This window comes from Panulirus ornatus, chromosome 58, assembly GCF_036320965.1.
Source record: "Panulirus ornatus isolate Po-2019 chromosome 58, ASM3632096v1, whole genome shotgun sequence".
Lineage (NCBI taxonomy): Eukaryota > Metazoa > Arthropoda > Malacostraca > Decapoda > Palinuridae > Panulirus > Panulirus ornatus.
The window spans coordinates 321,885-340,166 of NC_092281.1; the positions used below are offsets into that span (position 1 = coordinate 321,885).

At 41.1% G+C, this 18,282-nt stretch overlaps 1 protein-coding gene across 3 annotated transcripts in view; it reads left to right on the top strand.

Moving 5' to 3' along the window:
• The window catches only part of LOC139766822 (N-acetylated-alpha-linked acidic dipeptidase 2-like), a 140,232-nt gene that overhangs the window by 90,416 nt on the left and 31,534 nt on the right, over window positions 1-18,282 (top strand). For all 3 annotated transcript variants that reach the window (XM_071695747.1, XM_071695748.1, XM_071695746.1), the window contains exons 13-15: window positions 6,502-6,642; window positions 6,828-6,933; window positions 14,947-15,028. In XM_071695747.1, the coding sequence (XP_071551848.1) occupies window positions 6,502-6,642; window positions 6,828-6,933; window positions 14,947-15,028 (329 nt within the window). The remainder of the gene's footprint in view (window positions 1-6,501; window positions 6,643-6,827; window positions 6,934-14,946; window positions 15,029-18,282) is intronic.

Below are 18,282 nucleotides of genomic sequence, written 5' to 3' on the forward strand. Positions count from 1 at the left end.
CCTCTGCTTCAGGAAGGTAATGCCAGAAAAACAAAGAAACTTCCCATGTATTCCCTGCATGTCATGGAAGGTGACTAAAAAGGGAGGGAGTGGGGCACTGGAAATCCTCCCACCTCATTTTTACTTTTCCAAAAGAAGGAACAGAGAAGGGAGCCAAGTGAGTATATTCCCTCTAAGGCTTGGTCCTCTGTTCATAATGCTACCTTGCTGATGTGGGAAATGGCGACTATGTATAAAAAATATATATTTATCATTATACTTAGTCACTGTCTCCTGCATTAGCGAGGTAGCGCAAGTAAACGGATGAAAGAATGGCCCAACCCGCCCACATGCACATGTATATATATAAACACCCACACACGCACATATACATACCTATACAGTTCAATGCATACATACATATTTTATATTTCATTTTATTATACTTTGTTCCTGTCTCCCACGTTAGCCAGGTAGCACAAGGAAACAACCAATCTGTCTGCCTTGCAAAACCTAAAAACCATTCTCATATTCATTTACTTTGAAGTTCTCCCTGTCAGACACACTCCCAAATTCAGGCACCAACTGTAGTTTCTCACTTCAGTCTGCCACAAGTGCTATGTCATCTGCATCAACTGAATTGCTTCCCAGACCGCACCTCACTCCTTTCAGACTGCATGCCTGCCCCTCTCTGTAAGACCTTTGCATTTACTTTCCTTACCACTCCATCTAGAAACAAATTAAATGGCAATGTTGACATCTCTCACCCCTGCTGCATACCATCTTTCACCAGAAACCACCCTGTCTCCTTTCAACCTATAGATCCTTGTTTCTATCAGGTATTTCATGCTCTCATTCTTTAAAGCAAACACCAAATCCACACATCCTCTAACACTTCTGAATCCAAACTGATCCTTACCAATCTGATGCTCTGTGCATGTCACTTTCCTTTCTGTCACCTCTCCTCCTTGTATCTTACCAGGTATTCTCAACGTACTGTACCTCTTATAACTGGAACACTTGCCTTTGTCCCCATTGTGTTTCAGCCTTGGTATTGTATGAGCATTCTGCTAGTTGTTGCCCCATGATCCATACATATACTGAGACTCCTGACTGACCAATCTACAACACATTCACCCTGTCTTAAGAAATTCAACTGCAATAGCAACCACTCCAGCTGTTTTGCCATTTTTCATTTTATGCTAGGCTTTCATTATCTCCTCTTTCTTCACCAAACTTTTTTCCATGAATCTCTCACTTCACATACTCCCCAACCCAATCACTCTGCATCTGCTGACATATCATTAGACATTCATCAATCTTTCAAAATTTTTGTGCCATCTCCTTACCTCATCCTTCTCTGTTAACACTTCCCCATTGGCAATTTCACTGATGCTTCCATTTGTTCTTGTTCTTATGTTTTCTTTATTAAATTCCTTGCAAAAATATCATTCTCCCTGAAGTGTATTGATAGTCACTCACCCCATCTTTAATTTGGCATCTTTTTCAGTCCATGTACCTTCATCTTGACCTTTTGCCACTTTCTCTTGGACATTTTCCAATCATTTGCATTCCTTCCATGCAAGTACCCCTCAACACTTCTACTTTCTCTTTCAAAGGAACTTCATCATTGCACTGTTCACTACCTCTTTTTCACCTGACCACCTCCCACCTTCTGTATGCCGCACACTTCTATTGAACAAGCCAACACTGCTTCCCTGAATATCTCCCATTCCTCACTGATGTCCCATGCTTTGATTACTCACCTTTTGCCATTCTTCACCCAAACTCCCCAAGTATTTCTTCACTTGCTTCGTATATGTGTATATGGGTGGTTGGGTCATTCTTCGTCTGTCTCCTGCTGCTACCTCACTGATGTGGGAAATGGCAATCAAGTACAATATAAATAATATACTTCTTTTTTAAGCTTGCTCACTTTCACCACTTTCTTGTTCATATTTCCTTTTTTTTTTTTTTTAAACCCCTACAAACTTTCACCCTTGCCTCCACTAGGTAATGGTCAGGCAGCCCACCAGGAGCCCTTCTCAACACATTCACATCCAGATCTCTCTTCTACATGCCTATCAGTAGTGTAATCTAGTTGTGCCCTTGTATAATCTTTCGTACTCACTCATGTTTTCTCATGTATGTCCCTTTTGTAAATGAGGTATTTCCACTTGCTAGTCATTTTTCATCATACATTCCTCGAGCTCTTCACCATTCCTGTTCTCGCTAAATACTCTATGTCCCTCAATTATACCCTCAGTTGCCACATTACTCTCTCTTGCATTTAAATCACCCCTGACTAATACCTGATCTGTAGCATCAAAACTGCTGATACAGTTCCACTGCTTCCAAAACATTTGCCTCTCATCCTTCTCATGGTGAGTTGCCTAAGTACCAATAGTTACCCATATCTAGCAACCTATTTTCATTTTCACACACATGAGTCTTGAAGTTGCTTCCTCACACTATTTCTAACACTTTCAACCATTCCACAGCTCCTGTGTGATGGGTTGTGCAACCCCTTCCTTTGTCCTCACACTGAGGAGACCTTGCTTGCTGTGGGTACCTCAGGGATAAAAGTGGTCATCCAGGTATGGGAAGGTGGCTCCTGACTTTACCCCCCAAGACATTCCCAAACCATCCCTTACCTTTACCCTTAAGCTTTGCTTTACTCAGAGCCAGAACATCCAGGTTCCTTCCTCAAACTTACTACCTATTTCTTTTCATCATGATTACATCTACACACATTTAGACATCTTAACCTGAGTGATGAGAAAGATTAGCACTTGCTTGGCTCCTTCAGTTCTTTATTTTAGAAATAAAAATATAGTGAGTGGTTTCTAGTGTCTCACGCCTGTCCTGCTTTGTCACCTTCTACACACTAGGGGAATACAAAAAAGGAATTGTTTCTACCTTATGCCAGGGATAGTATTTTTCTTTTGTTTACTGTTATCTTAGTGAAGCCCCTCTTCATAAGGGTCCCACCTGTTTTATCCTGCCCATTTCTAATCTGCCCTCTTTAGTCACCTTCTACGACACACGGGGAATATGTGGGAAGTATTTTTACCCCTATCCCCAGGGGTAAAGGGAAGAGTGGTTTGGGAATGACTTGGGAGTAAAGTCAGGATTAGTGAGAGGACAAGAGCACAGTGAGGAGTAGCACTCCTCCTGAAGCAGGAGTTGTGGGAATATGTGATAGTGTAAGAAAGTAAACTCTAGATTGATATGGGTAAAACTGAAAGTGGATGGAGAGAGATGCGTGATTATTGGTGCCTGTGCACCTGGTCATGAGAAGAAAGATCATGAGAGGCAAGTGTTTTGGAGCAGCTGAGTGAGTGTGTTAGCAATTTTGATGCACGAGACTGGGTTATAGTGATGGGTGATTTGAATGCAAAGGTGAGTAATGTGGCAGTTGAGGGTATAATTGGTGTAAATGGGGTGTTCAGTGTAGTAAATGGAAATGAAGTGCTTGTAGATTTGTGTGCTGAAAAAGGACTGGTGACTGGGAATACCAGGTTTAAAAGTGAGATATTTTTTTTTTTTTTTTTTTTTTTTTTTATACTTTGTCGCTGTCTCCCGCGTCTGCGAGGTAGCGCAAGGAAACAGACGAAAGAAATGGCCCAACCCCCCCCCCCCCATACACATGTACATACACATGTCCACACACGTGTATACATACCTACACAGCTTTCCATGGTCCACCCCAGACGCCTCACATGCCTTGATTCACTCCACTGACAGCACGTCCACCCCTGTATACCACATCGCTCCAATTCACTCTATTCCTTGCCCTCCTTACACCCTCCTGCATGTTCAGGCCCCGATCACACAAAATCTTTTTCACTCCATCTTTCCACCTCCAATTTGGTCTCCCTCTTCTCCTCGTTCCCTCCACCTCCGACACATATATCCTCTTGGTCAATCTTTCCTCACTCATTCTCTCCATGTGCCCAAACCATTTCAAAACACCCTCTTCTGCTCTCTCAACCACGCTCTTTTTATTTCCACACATCTCTCTTACCCTTACGTTACTTACTCGATCAAACCACCTCACACCACACATTGTCCTCAAACATCTCATTTCCAGCACATCCATCCTCCTGCGCACAACTCTATCCATAGCCCACGCCTCGCAACCATACAACATTGTTGGAACCACTATTCCTTCAAACATACCCATTTTTGCTTTCCGAGATAATGTTCTCGACTTCCACACATTTTTCAAGGCTCCCAAAATTTTCGCCCCCTCCCCCACCCTATGATCCACTTCCGCTTCCATGGTTCCATCCGCTGACAGATCCACTCCCAGATATCTAAAACACTTCACTTCCTCCAGTTTTTCTCCATTCAAACTTACCTCCCAATTGACTTGACCCTCAACCCTACTGTACCTAATAACCTTGCTCTTATTCACATTTACTCTTAACTTTCTTCTTCCACACACTTTACCAAACTCAGTCACCAGCTTCTGCAGTTTCTCACATGAATCAGCCACCAGCGCTGTATCATCAGCGAACAACAACTGACTCACTTCCCAGGCTCTCTCATCCCCAACAGACTTCATACTTGCCCCTCTTTCCAGGACTCTTGCATTCACCTCCCTAACAACCCCATCCATAAACAAATTAAACAACCATGGAGACATCACACACCCCTGCCGCAAACCTACATTCACTGAGAACCAATCACTTTCCTCTCTTCCTACACGTACACATGCCTTACATCCTCGATAAAAACTTTTCACTGCTTCTAACAACTTGCCTCCCACACCATATATTCTTAATACCTTCCACAGAGCATCTCTATCAACTCTATCATATGCCTTCTCCAGATCCATAAAAGTGAGATATATAGAAGAATAAGTATGTGAGTAGGAGAGATGGCCAGAGGGTGTTATTGGATTATGAGTTAATTGATAGGCATGTAAAAGAGAGACTTTTGGATGTTAATACTCTGAGAGGGGTAACAGGAGCGATGTCTGATCACTATCTTGTGGAGACAAAGGTAAATATATGTAGAGGTTTTCAGAAGAGAGAATGTTGGGGAGAAGAGAGTAGTGAGAATAAGTGAGCTTGGAAAAGAGACTTGTGTGAGGAAGTACCAGGAGAGATTGAGTGCAGAATGGCAAAAGGTGAGAGCAAATGAGGTAAGGGGAGTGGGGGAGGAATGGATGTATTTAGGAAAGCAGTTGTGGCTTGCGCAAAAGATGCATGTGGCATGAGAAAGGTGGGAGATGGGCAGATTAGAAAGGGTAGTGAACGGTGGGAGGAAGAAGTAAGATTTTTAGTGCAAGAGATAGGTGTTTGGATGACTTTTGCAGGGAAGTAGTGCAGATAACTGGGAGATGTATAAAAGAAAGTGGCAGGAGGTCAAGAGAAAGGTGCAAGAGGTAAAAAAGAGGGCAAATGATAGTTGGGGTGAGAGTTTCATTGAATTTTATGGAGCATAAAAAGATATCTTTGAAGGAGGTAAATAAAGTGCATAAGACAAGAGAACAAATGGAAACATAGGTGAAGGGGCAAATGGGGAGGTAATAACAAGTAGTGAAGTGAGAAGGAGATGGAGCAAAGATTTTGAAGGTTTGTTGAATGTTTGATGATAGAGCGGCAGGTATAGGGTGTTTTGTCGGGATGGTGTGTGAAGTGAGAGGGTCAGGGAGATTGGTTTGGTGAACAGAGAAGAGGTAGTGAAAGCTTTGTAGAAGATGAAAGCAGGCAAGGTGGTGGGTTTGGATGGTATTGCAGTGGAATTTATCAAACAAGGGGGTGACTGTGTTATTGATTGGTTGGTAAGGATATTCAGTGAATGTATGGATCATGGTGAAGTGCCTGAGGATTGGCAGAATGCATGCATAGTGCCATTGTACAAAGGCAAAGGGGGTAAAGATGAGTGTTCAAATCACACGGGCCTAAGTTTGTTGAGTATTCATGGGAAATTATAAGGGAGGGTATTGAGAGGGTAAAGACATGTACAGAGCATCAGACTGGAGAAGAGCAGTGTGGTTTTAGAAGTGGTAGAGGATGTGTGGATCAGATGTTTGATTTGAAGAATGTATGTGAGAAATACTGAGAAAAACAGATGGATTTGTATGTAGCATTCATGGATCTGGAAGAAGGCATATGATAGGGTTTATAGAGATGCTTTGTGGGAAGTATTAAGAGTATATGGTGTGGGAGGTAAGTTGCTAGAAGTAGTGAACATTATGATGAAATCCTCACTGCTACTTCATTTCCCTGAAACTTTGAACACTTGATCCTAGATTATCTCTTATCTTTTGTTGATAATTTTTGTAGGATGAATTGTATAATGGTACTTGTTATTCCCATTTTACAGTCCAAGATTGTCTAGACATGGCATTAGAGCTGTAATAACTTGGGTTGCCCTTAGCCTAGTTGTTTTAAACTAGATAGCTTTATGGTAAAAAATTGACTTAAGTACATAAAGGTTATTCTTTATCATTTTTGTACACAAAAAGTACATTTACCACATACCTAATGAACTCTGTTCTGTTTGCAGACCACTCTTGGGGAGCCCCTATACCACACACTCTATGAAACCTTTGCTCTGGTGGATGAGATATATGATTCTGGCTTCCGCTTCCATAAGGCTGTAGCAGTTTTGTGGGGAAACATTGGAGTGAATCTCGCTGATTCTGAGGTTGCAGATGCATTTTGTGTACAATTTTTGAGGTCTATGCAGACACATTTTTTCAAAACTTTCAAGTTTACTTCATATATATAAATTTGTTGAACATTAATGCTCAATGGAATGAAGTGTTTTTTCTGCATCAGTTCTATAAAAAATGTAATGTAACTAATTGCATCTGATGCTTTTGCCTTTAGGTCCTTCCATTTTCTCTGGTGACATACTCTGACTTCATTACCAGATCTCAAGAAGCAATACTTGAAAAATATGGAGAACTTCTTGCTTCACAGAATGTTTCCCTAGGTAAGAACATGCATTAATTCCTTAGCTTCCAATCTTCATGAAAGCTCTTATTTTCATGATACTGAATTAGACTAACTTGAAGTATGATTTCGGTTGTAACAAGAAATGTGTTCTTTTCAAACTTGTCATATGAAAAATGGTAGCCTTGATTGAAAATAGTTCCTTGCATTGTCCCCAATGGCTTTATAAGTTAAATGCCTCTTTGCACATACTACTACATTTTCTTATCGAAACACTATGTAATGTGCAGGCTCTTTAAAACGTGTGCTATAATTTCTTCTCGTAAGAATGAGTTTTCCACACTGTGCTGTCAGTCCTGTTAGAAGCATACAAACAAATTATAGTGTTAGACTTGACATAAATTTCATGATGCAATCTAGTAATAAGACTAAACCTTATAGTACATCATGCCTTTTGTTGTCGAGGCTCTTGCAGCAAAATCCACTTTGATTTTAAAGGAGGTTTTATAGAGAAAACATGTAATACTGTAGGAATTGGAGCTGTTCCTGATAACCCATAGGTAGGAAAAAATCCAAAAACTGGTATCAGGAATTCTTAAATTTCAGGAGGTAGTGTGGACTATAACTGGAAACATAGAAAAAAGAATAGGAAATGAAGGAGTTTGAAAAAGTGTACTTGCCGTTAATCTTGAAAATACTTGAGGAAAGGATAAGTGTGAGGATGAATATGAAAGAAAGAGGGTTGACATCCATAAATAAAACCATCATAGAAATGAACAAAGGGATCATGCCTCAGATATAGACAAATTTTAGGTGGAAATATGGAATGAAAAAGATTTTCAGTGATCTGGACTTGCACATACAGGAGGGTGAAAGGTATGCAGGGAACATTGTGAATTGGAACAATGTGGTATACCATAGTCGTCCAGCTGTCCCTGGACTGAACCAGGGTATGTGAAACATCTGGAGTAAACTATGGAAAGGTCTCTGGGCCTGGATGTGGATAGGGAGCTGTGATTATGGTGCATTACATACGACAGCTAGAGACTGAGTGTGAACGAATGTGACCTTTTTTGTCCATTTTCCTGGCACCACTTCGCTGAAGCAGCGGGTAGTGATGCTTTTTCGCATGGGACGGGTTGACACTGGGAATGGATGAATGCAAGCATATTTATTTTTATTCTACTTTGTCACAGTCTCCCGCGTTAGTGTGGTATCTCAAGGAAACAGATGAAAGAATGGCTCAACCCAACCACATACACATGTATACACATACATGTCCACACATGCACATATACACACCTATACATTTCAACGTGTACATATATATACATACACAGACATATACATATATACACATGTACATAAGTCATACTTTCTGCCTTTATTCATTTTGTCGCCACCCTGCCACACATGAAATGACAACCCCTCCCACCGCATGCATGCGAGGTAGCGCTAGGAAAAGACAACAGAGGCCACATTCGTTCACACTGTCTCTAGCTGTCATGTATAATGCACCGAAACCATGGCTCCCTTTCCACATTCAGGCCCCACAAAACTTCCCATGGTTTACCCCAGATGCTTCACATGCCCTAGTTCAATCCATTGACAGCACGTCGACCCTGGTATACCACATTGTTCCATTTCACTCAATTCTTTGCATGCCTTTCACCCTCCTGCATGTTCAGGCCCCAATCACTCAAGATCTTTTTCACTCCATCCTTCCACCTCAAATTTGGTCTCCCACATCTCCTCGTTCCCTCCACCTCTGACACACATATCCTCTTTGTCAATCTTTCCTCACTCATTCTCTCCATGTGACCAAACCATTTCAAAACACCCTCTTCTGCTCTCTCAACCACAATCTTTTTATTACTACCCATCTCTCTTACCCTTTCATTACTTACTCGATCAAACCACCTCACACCACATATTGTCCTCAAACATCTCATTTCCAACACATCCACCCTCCTCCGCACATCTCTATAGCCCACGCCTCGCAACCATATAACATTGTTGGTACCGCTGCTCCTTCAAACATACCCTATTTGCAACCCTGCCGCAAATCAACATTCACTGGGAACCAGTCACTTTCCTCTCTTCCTACTCGTCCACATGCCTTACATCCTCGATAAAAACTTTTCACTGCTTCCAGCAACTTGCCTCCCACACCATATACTGTTAATACCTTCCACAGAGCATCTCTATCAACTCTATTTATGCCTTCTCCAGATCCATAAATGCTATATACAAATCCATTTGTTTTTCTAAGTATTTCTCATACATTCTTCAAAGCAAACACATCCTCTACTACTTCTGAAACCACACTGCTTTTCCCCAATCTAATGCTCTGTACATGCCTTCACCCTCTCAATCAATTCCCTCCCATACAATTTCCCTGGAATTCTCAAACTTATACATCTGCAATTTAAACACTTGCCTTTATCCCCTTTGCCTTTGTACAATGGCACTATGCATGCATTTTGCCAATCCTCAGGCACTTCACCATGAGCCATACATAAATGGAATATCCTCACCAACAAATCAACAATATAGTCACCCCCTTTTTTAATAAATTCCACTGCAGTACCATCCAAACCTGCCGCCTTGCTGGCTTTCGTCTTCCGCAAAGCTTTCACTATCTCTTCTCTGTTTACCAAACCATTCTCCTTGACCCTCTCACTTTGCACATCAGTGACCAAAAACCCTATATCTGCCACTCTTATCATCTAACACATACAACAGACCTTCAAAATACTCACCCCATTGTGTCTTGTCTTATGCAGTTTATATACCTCCTTCCAAAACATCTTTTTATTCTCCCTAAAATTTAATGATACTCTCACCCCAACTCTCATTTGCCCTCTTTTTCACCTCTTGTACCTTTCTCTTGACTTCCTGCCTCTTTCTTTTATAAATTTCCCAGTCATTTGCACTATTTCCCTGCAAAAATTGTCCAAATGCCTCTCTCTACTCTTTCACTGATAATCTTACTTCTTCATCCCACCACTCACTACCTTTTCTAATCTTCCCACCTCCCACGCTTGTCATGCCACACTCATCTTTTGCATAAGCCATCACTGCTTCCCTAAATACATCCCATTCCTTCTCCACTCCCCTTACATCCTTTGCTCTCACCTTTTTCCATTCTGCACTCAGTCTCTCCTGGTACTTCCTCGCACAAGTCTCCTTCCCAAGCTCACTTACTCTCACCACTCTCTTCACCCCAACATTTTCTCTTCTTTTCTGAAAACCTCAACAAATCTTCACCTCCACAAGATAATTATCAGACATCCCTCCAGTTGCACCTCTCAGCACATTAACATCCGAAAGACTCTCTTTCACTCACCTATCAATTAACACACAATCCAATACCACTCTCTGGCCATCTCTACTACTTACATATGTATACTTATGTATATCTCTCTTTTTTAAACAAGGTATTCCCAATCACCAGTCCTTTTTCAGCACACAACTTCACAAGCTCTTCACCATTTCCATTTACAACACTGAACACCCCATGTACACCAATTATTCCTTCAACTGCCACATTACTCACCTTTGCATTCAAATCACCCATCACTATAACCTGGTTTTGTTCATCAAAACTGCTAACACACTTGGCTGCTCCCAAAACACTTTCTTTTCATGATCTTTCTCTCCATTCCCAATAGGCACCAATAATCACCCATCTCTCTCCATCCACTTTCAGTTTTACCCATATCAATCTAGAGTTTGCTTTCTTGCACTCTATCACATACTCCCACCACTTCTGTTTCAGGAGTAGTGTTACTCCTTCCTTTGCTCATGTCCTCTCACCAACCTCTCACTTTACTCCCAAAACATTTCCAAACCAATCTTCCCCTTTACTCTTGAGCTTCGTTTCAGTCAGAGCCAAAACATCTAGGTCCCTTTCCTCAAACATACTATCTACCTCTCCTTTTTTCTCATCTTGGTTACATCCACACACAGACACCCCAATCTGAGCCTTTGAGGAGGATGAGCACTCCCTGCGTGACTTCTGTTTCCCCTTTTAGAAAGTTGAGTACAACTAGAGGATGGTTTCTAGCCCCCCGCTCCCATCCCCTTTAGTTGCCTTCTATGACACGCGGGGAATGCATGGGAAGTATTCTTTCTCCCCTATCCCCAGTGACGAAATATATATATATATATATATAAAGGAGAAGAGTGGTTTGGGAATTTCCTGGGAGTAAAGTCAGGGGTTAGTGAGAAAACAAGAGCAAAGGAAGGAGTAGCACTCCTGAAGAAGGAGTTGTAGGAATATGTGAAAGAATGTAAGAAAGGAATCTCTAGATTGATATGGGTAAAACTGAAAGTGGATGGAGAGAGATGGGTGATTATTGGTGCCTGTGCACCTTGTCATGAAAAGAAAGATCATGAGAGGCAAGTGTTTTGGGAGCATCTGTGTGAGTGTGTTAGCAGCTTTGATGCACGCAACCGTGTTGTAGTGTTGGGTGATTTGAATGTAAAGGTGAGTAATGTGGCAGTTGAGGGTATAATTCGTGTGCATGGGATGTTCAGTGTTGTAAATGGAAATGGTGAAAAGCTTGTGGATTTGTGTACTGAAAAAGGACTTGTGATTGGGAATACCTGGTTTGAATAGAGAGATACACATAAGTGTACGTATGTGAGTAGGAGAGATGGCCAGAGGGCATTACTGGATTGTGTTAATTAATAGTTGTGTAAAAGAGACTTTTGGATGTTAATGTGCTGAGAGGGGCAGTTGGTGGGATGTCTGATCACTATCTTGTGGAAGCAAAGGTGAAGATTTGTAGAAGTTATCACAAAAGGAGAATGTTAGGTAGAAGAGAGTGCTGAGAGTAAGTGAGCTTGGAAAAGGGACTTGTGTGAGGAAATACCAAGAGAGATTGAGTGCAGAATGTTAAAAGGTGAGAGGAAATGATGTAAGGGGAGTGGGGGAGGAAAGGGATGTATTTAGGAAAGCTGTGATAGCCTGCACAAAAGATGCATGTGACATGAGAAAGGTGGGAGGTGGGCAGATAAGAAAGGGTAATGAATGGTGGGATGAAGAAGTAAGATTGTTAGCGAAAGAGAAGAGAGAGGCGTTTGGACAATTTTTGCCGGGAAGTAATGCAAATGATTGGGAAAGGTATAAAAGAAATCAGCAGGAGGTCAAGAGAAAGGTGCAAGAGGTGAAAAAGAGGGCAAATGAGAGTTGGTGTATATTAAAAAGATGTTTTAGAAGGAGGTAAATAAAGTACGTAAGAGAAGAGAAGAAATGGGACCATTGGTGAAGGGGGCGAATAGGGAGGTAATAACAAGTAGTGATGAAGTAAGGAGAGATGGAGTGAATATTTTTAAGGTTTGTTGAATGTGTTTGATGAAAGAGTGGCAGATATAGGGTGTTTTGGTCAGGGTGGAGTGCAAAGTGAGAGGGTCAAGGAGAGTGGCTGGTGAACTGAGAAGAGGTAGTGAAAGCTTTGCAGATATTGAAAGCCTGCAAGGCAGTAGTAGGTTTGGATGGTATTGCAGTGGAATTTATTACAAAAGGGGGTAACTGTGTTGTTGACTGGTTGGCAAGGAAATTCAATGTATGTATGGATCAGATGAAGTTCCTTAGGATTGATGGAATGCAAGCATAGTGCCATTGTACAAAGGCAAAGGGGATAAATGTGAGTGCTCAAATTATAGAGGCATATGTTTGAGTATTCCTGGGAAATTATATGGGAGGGTATTGATTGAGAGGGTAAAGGCATGTACAGAGCATCAGATTGGGGGAGAGCAGTTTAGTTTCAGAAGTGGTAGAGGAAGCATAGATCAGGTATTTGCTTTGAAAAATGTATGAGAAATATTTAGAAAAACAGATGGATTTGTACATAGGATTTATGGATCTGGAGAAGGCATATGATAGGGTGGATAGAAATGCTTTGTGGAAGGTTTTAAGAGTATATGATATGGGAGGTAAGTTGCTAGAAGCAGTAGAAAGTTTTTACCAAGGATGTAAGGCATGTGTATGAGTAGGAAGAGAGGAGAGTGATTGGTTGCCAGTTTGTGGCATGGGTGTGTGATGTCTCCGTGGTTAATTTCTTTATGGATGGGATGGTTAGGGAGGTGAATGCAAGAGTTTTGTAGAGAGATGCAAGTATGTGGTCTGTTGTGGATGAGAGGGCATGGGAAGTGAGTCAGTTGTTGTTCGCTGATGATACATTGCTGGCGGCTGATTTGGGTGAGAAACTGCAGAAGTTGGCGACCGAATTTGGTAAAGTTTGTGAAAGAAGAAAGTTGAGAGTAAATGTGAATAAGAGCAAGGTTATTAGTTTCAGTAGGATTGAGGGAGGTAAGTTTGAATGGAGAAAAACTGGAGGAAATGAAGTGTTTGATATCTGGGGGTGGATTTGGCAGCAGATGGAACCATGGAAGCAGAAGTGAGTCACCGGGTGGGGGAGGGGGTGAAGGTTGTGGGAGCGTTGAAGAATATGTGGAAGGTGAGAACGTTTTCTCTGAGAGCAAAAATGGGTATGTTTAAAAGAATAGTGGTTTCAACAATGTTATATGATTGCGAGGCATGGGCTATAGATAGGGTTGTGCAAGGGAGGGTGGATGTGTTGGAAGTGAGATGTTTGAGGAAAGTATGTGGTGTGAGGAGGTTTGATCGAGTAAGTAATGAAAGGGTAAGAGAGATGTGTGGAAATAAAAAGTGTGTGGTTGATAGAGCAGAAGAGGGTGTGTTGAAATGGTTTGGACACATGGAGAGAATGAATGAGGAAAGATTGACAGAGGATATATGTGTCAGAGGTGGAGGGAAGAAGGAGAAGCGGGAGACTAATTGGAGGTGGAAGGATGGAGTGATGGGGTCTGAATATACAGGAGGGAGAAAGGCATGCAAGGAATAGAGTGAATTGGAACGATGTGGTATACCGGGGTCAATGTGCTGTCAGCAGATTAAACCAGGGCATGTGAAGCATCTGGGGTAAACCACGGAAAGGTCTGTGGGGCCTGGATGTGGAAAGGGAGCCGTGGTTTCGGTGCATCACACATGATGGCTAGAGACTGAGTGTGAATGAATGTTGCCTTTTTTGTCTATTGCTGGCACTTCCTTGCTGGAGGGGGAATGCCATTTCATGTGTGGTTGGGTGGCGACGGGAATGATGAAGACAGCAAGTATGAATATGTTCTTGTGTATGTATGTCTGTGTAGGTGTATGTATGTATACATTGAAATGTATGTGTGTATGTTTGGGCATTTATGTATGTACATTTGTATGTGAGTAATTCCTCATCTGGTTGCTTGTGCTGCCTTGCTGACATGGGAGACAGTGGGTAAGTATAAAAAAAAAGAAAAAATATATTATTATATACTTAATCGCTATTTCTCGCATCAGCAAGGTAGCGCCAGGAAACAGACAAAAATGGCCCGTCCACCCGTATACACATGTATATACAAAAATGCCCATACAAGCACATATACATACATATACATGTCAACATATACATACACACATATACATATGTACATTTTCATAGTTGTTTGCCTTCATCCATTTTCTGCACCACCCTGCCCCACAGGAAACAGCATCGCTATCTCCACACTTTAGCAGGGTAGTACCAGGAAAACAGACAAAAAAGTTCACATTCGTTCATACTTGGTCTCTAGCTGTCATGAGTAATGCACTGAAACCACAGACATTTCTATGGTTTACCCAGAGACATTTCACGTGCCCTGAGCATGCAGTGTTAAAAGGCAAGAAGCACTTACACTGGCATGGAAAGAATGCAATGTTAAGTCAAAAAGCACAAGCACTAAAGCCCAGGTTTCCCATTGGCACACTGAATGTGGACTGAGAATGTGTACGAGTAGAGAGGCTGTATGCTCTTGAATCGCCCATGTGTATATCAGAATAATCATGAACTCATTCGACAAATGATAGTTTTAGTTGTTGGCAATACCTACTTCCACTTAACCTTTTTTGATATTTATTTAGATGATCCCCTTGTTTTAACTTAAGTAATGATAGAAATTTTTAAATGCAGATCTTTTGCATTATCTTTACTTACGTATTCTTGCATTTCAGAATTCTTTACCAGTGCTGCACAGAAGTTTAATGAAAGTGTCATTAGCTTCAATGAAGCATTGCTAGACATAAACATGAAAAGGTTAGTTTCATCTGTTTTTTAAACCCATTAGATATAGCGAAAAAAAAGATTAGAATATTGCGATGTGAAAGTGTATGGTTTGTGGAAAGATGTTTTACCAGTCCACATTATTAAGAATTGGATTTATCTGTAATAACTTTTTTCCTCTCAAAATTCTGCTATTTATGTAGGCATAAAGTTAAATTTTCCCACATATACTAGTAAAGCAAGTAAGATGTTCTTATTGCAAAAAGGAACTTGATTTGTAAAAATTGAGTAGGCAAGTAATCCAAGACACTGGTTCAGACTGACAGGTAATCACCGAGTGAGATATTTACAGTCATTATCTCTAGTGGCAGTTCAAGGAAACACCAGTGAACTTTCATTCCCCCCCTTTGCCCACTTGCTCAATATTATGGATTCTTTAGCTGCTGATCAGTGATTGTTCTGATAGAAGTTTTGCACTTTTTGTATTAAATTATTACCTTTGATTTCCAAAAGACATGTGAATTGATGATATTCATCAGAGGAAAAAAAAGTCATCCATCAGCTTGGTGGACCATCCAGGGGCTTGGTGCCTCTTCATGAAAATGGTATATTTCTGAATGGCTTCCCGTAATTCTTTTGCATTTAAGGATCTCCTTACATTAGAAAAATGTTCGTTTAGATTCATAATGTTTTACATCATGGAAATCTGAATAATGTTGTATTATTTGAGTATTATGGTTTGAATAGTGAGCAGATGTTTATGCACTGTATATTAAGATACTCCCAAGTTATAATAACTGTTATTATTTATTTCTGTGTTTCATAAAGGGATATCTTTAATCCAGTGATAAGGTTTGAAATTTGGAAATATTTTTCTTCCTGCAAGGGAGGCCTTTTTGAGCACAAAAATGTCACAATACTCACATTATGAAGCAGGACAAAGGAATATTTTTCTTCCTGCAGGGGAAGCCTTTTGACTACAAAAATATTCCAACATTCGTAGTATGAGGTTGGAAAAGCCCATCTGGCTAATCCAGTTTTCTATAACAGGTTCGGCCTCTGTGCTCTTTCTTTTCATACTTGTTTACCATTCTCATTGTTGCAAGGTGGCAACAGAAATTACAAAGAAAGGCCAAATTCGCTCTCATCCATGCTTTATCTGTCATGTGCAATGCACTAAAACCACAGCCCCCTATCCAAAACCAGGCTCTACAGACTGAACTGCAGTTTCCTTTGGATGCTTCATATGCCTTCATTGTCTGTTGACAGGATATCATTCCCTATGAACCACATGGTTCTGGTTCACTCTGTCCCATGCGTGCTTTTCACCCTTCAGGTTCATGCCTCCTACCATTCAAAATCTTTTTCACTCCTCCTATATCCAATTTGGTCTCCCCCTTCTTTTTTTTCTCTGTTTCAGACACGTATTTCCTCTTTGTAAACCTCTTAATTGCATATGTCCAGATCATTTCAGCACACCGTCTTTAGCTGTCTCAGCCAAACTCTTCTTATTACCACACCTCTTGCGTTGCCTTTTATTATTTAATTGATCAAATCATCTCACACCACATATTGTCTTAAGATATTTCCTTTTTTGCACATCCACCTTTCTCTATACATTCTCAGCCATACCCTGTCTTGCATACTATACCTTCAAACATGCCCTTTTTCACCCACCAAGATATCATCCTCTCTTTCCACATTCCTCGGTGCTCCCAGAACATTTGCCCTCTCTTCCACTTTCATGTTTCAATAAACTCTGTTGTCCACTTCCACGTATTCAAAGCACACTGCTACCTCCATATTTTCTTCATTCAGACTTGTACCCCCAACTAACGTATATCTTTGCCATACTAAACATAACCTTGTTTTCATTCACATTTACTGTCCCCTTCCTCCTTTCTTGCACTCACCCAAACTTGGACAGCATCTATTGCAGTTTCTCACTCTAATCCCCCAAAGGGCTGTGTCATCAGCAAACACCTGGTTCATTTCCAAGGTCCCCCTCAGACTGCATACTTTCTTTCTCTTAAGACCCTTCCATTCACCTCCCTCACAACCCCATTCATAAATATATCAGTCATGGTAACATCACAATTCCCTGCCACAGCCCTGCCTTCACCTGCAACCACTTGCCCTCCTCTTTACCTATTCACAAAAGTTGTTAGTGATGCCCGTAGCTTGACAGCCAGAGAATGAATATTTGTGGATGTGGCCTTTCTTTGTATGCTTCCTGGCACTACCTTGCTGATACAGGGGTGGCAATGCTGTATATTGTTGGGCAGAGTGGCACCAGGAATGAATAAAGGCAAGCAAGAATGAATATGTACATTTGTATGTAGGCAGCAGGTTTGGATGGTGCGCAGTTGAATTTATTGAGGAAGGGGATGACTGTGTTGTTGATTGGTTGGTAAGGATATTCAGTGCATTTATGAATCATGGTGAAGTGCCTGAGGATTGGCAGAATGCATGTATAGTGTCTTTGTACAAGGGCAAAGGGGATAAACTACAGAAACGTAAGTTAGTTGAGTTTTCCTGTAAATATATGGTAGGAAATTGATTGAGAGAGTGAAGGTATGTACAGAGCATTAGATTAGTGAGGAGCAGTGTGGTATGAGAAGTTATAGGATGTGTGGATCAGGTGTTTGATTTGAAGAATGTGTGAGAAATACTTAAAAAATCAGATCGATTTGCATGTAGCACTCATGAATCTGGAGAAGGCATATGATAGGTTTGATAAAGATGCTTTGTACAAGGTCTTTAAAGGATATGGTGTGGGAGGTAAGCTGCTAGAAGCAGTGAAAAGTTTTTAACAAGGGTGCAAGGCATGTGTATGAGTAGGAAGAGAAGAGAGTGATTGGTTCCCAGTGAATGTCAATCTGTGGCAGAGATGTGTGATTTCCTCATGGTGGTTTAATTTGTCTATGGATGGGTGTTCAGGGAGGTAAATAGTTGAGTTTTGGAGAGAGGGCAAGTATGCAGTCTGTTGGGGATGAGAGGGCCTTGGAAGTAATTCCGTTGTTTTTCGCAGATGCAGAAGTTGGTTACCGACTTTTGAAGTGTGTGTGAAAGGAGAAAGTTGAGAGTAAATGTGAATAAAAACAAGGTTTTAGGTTGAGCAATGTTGAGGGACAAGCTAGTTGGGATGTATGTATGAATGGAGAAAAATTGGAGGAAGTAAAATTCTTTTAAGTATCTGATGCAGGGGGTGGTGATGCTGTTTCCTGTGGGGTGGCATGGCACCTAGAATGGATAAAGGCAAGCAAGTATGAATATGGATGTGTATA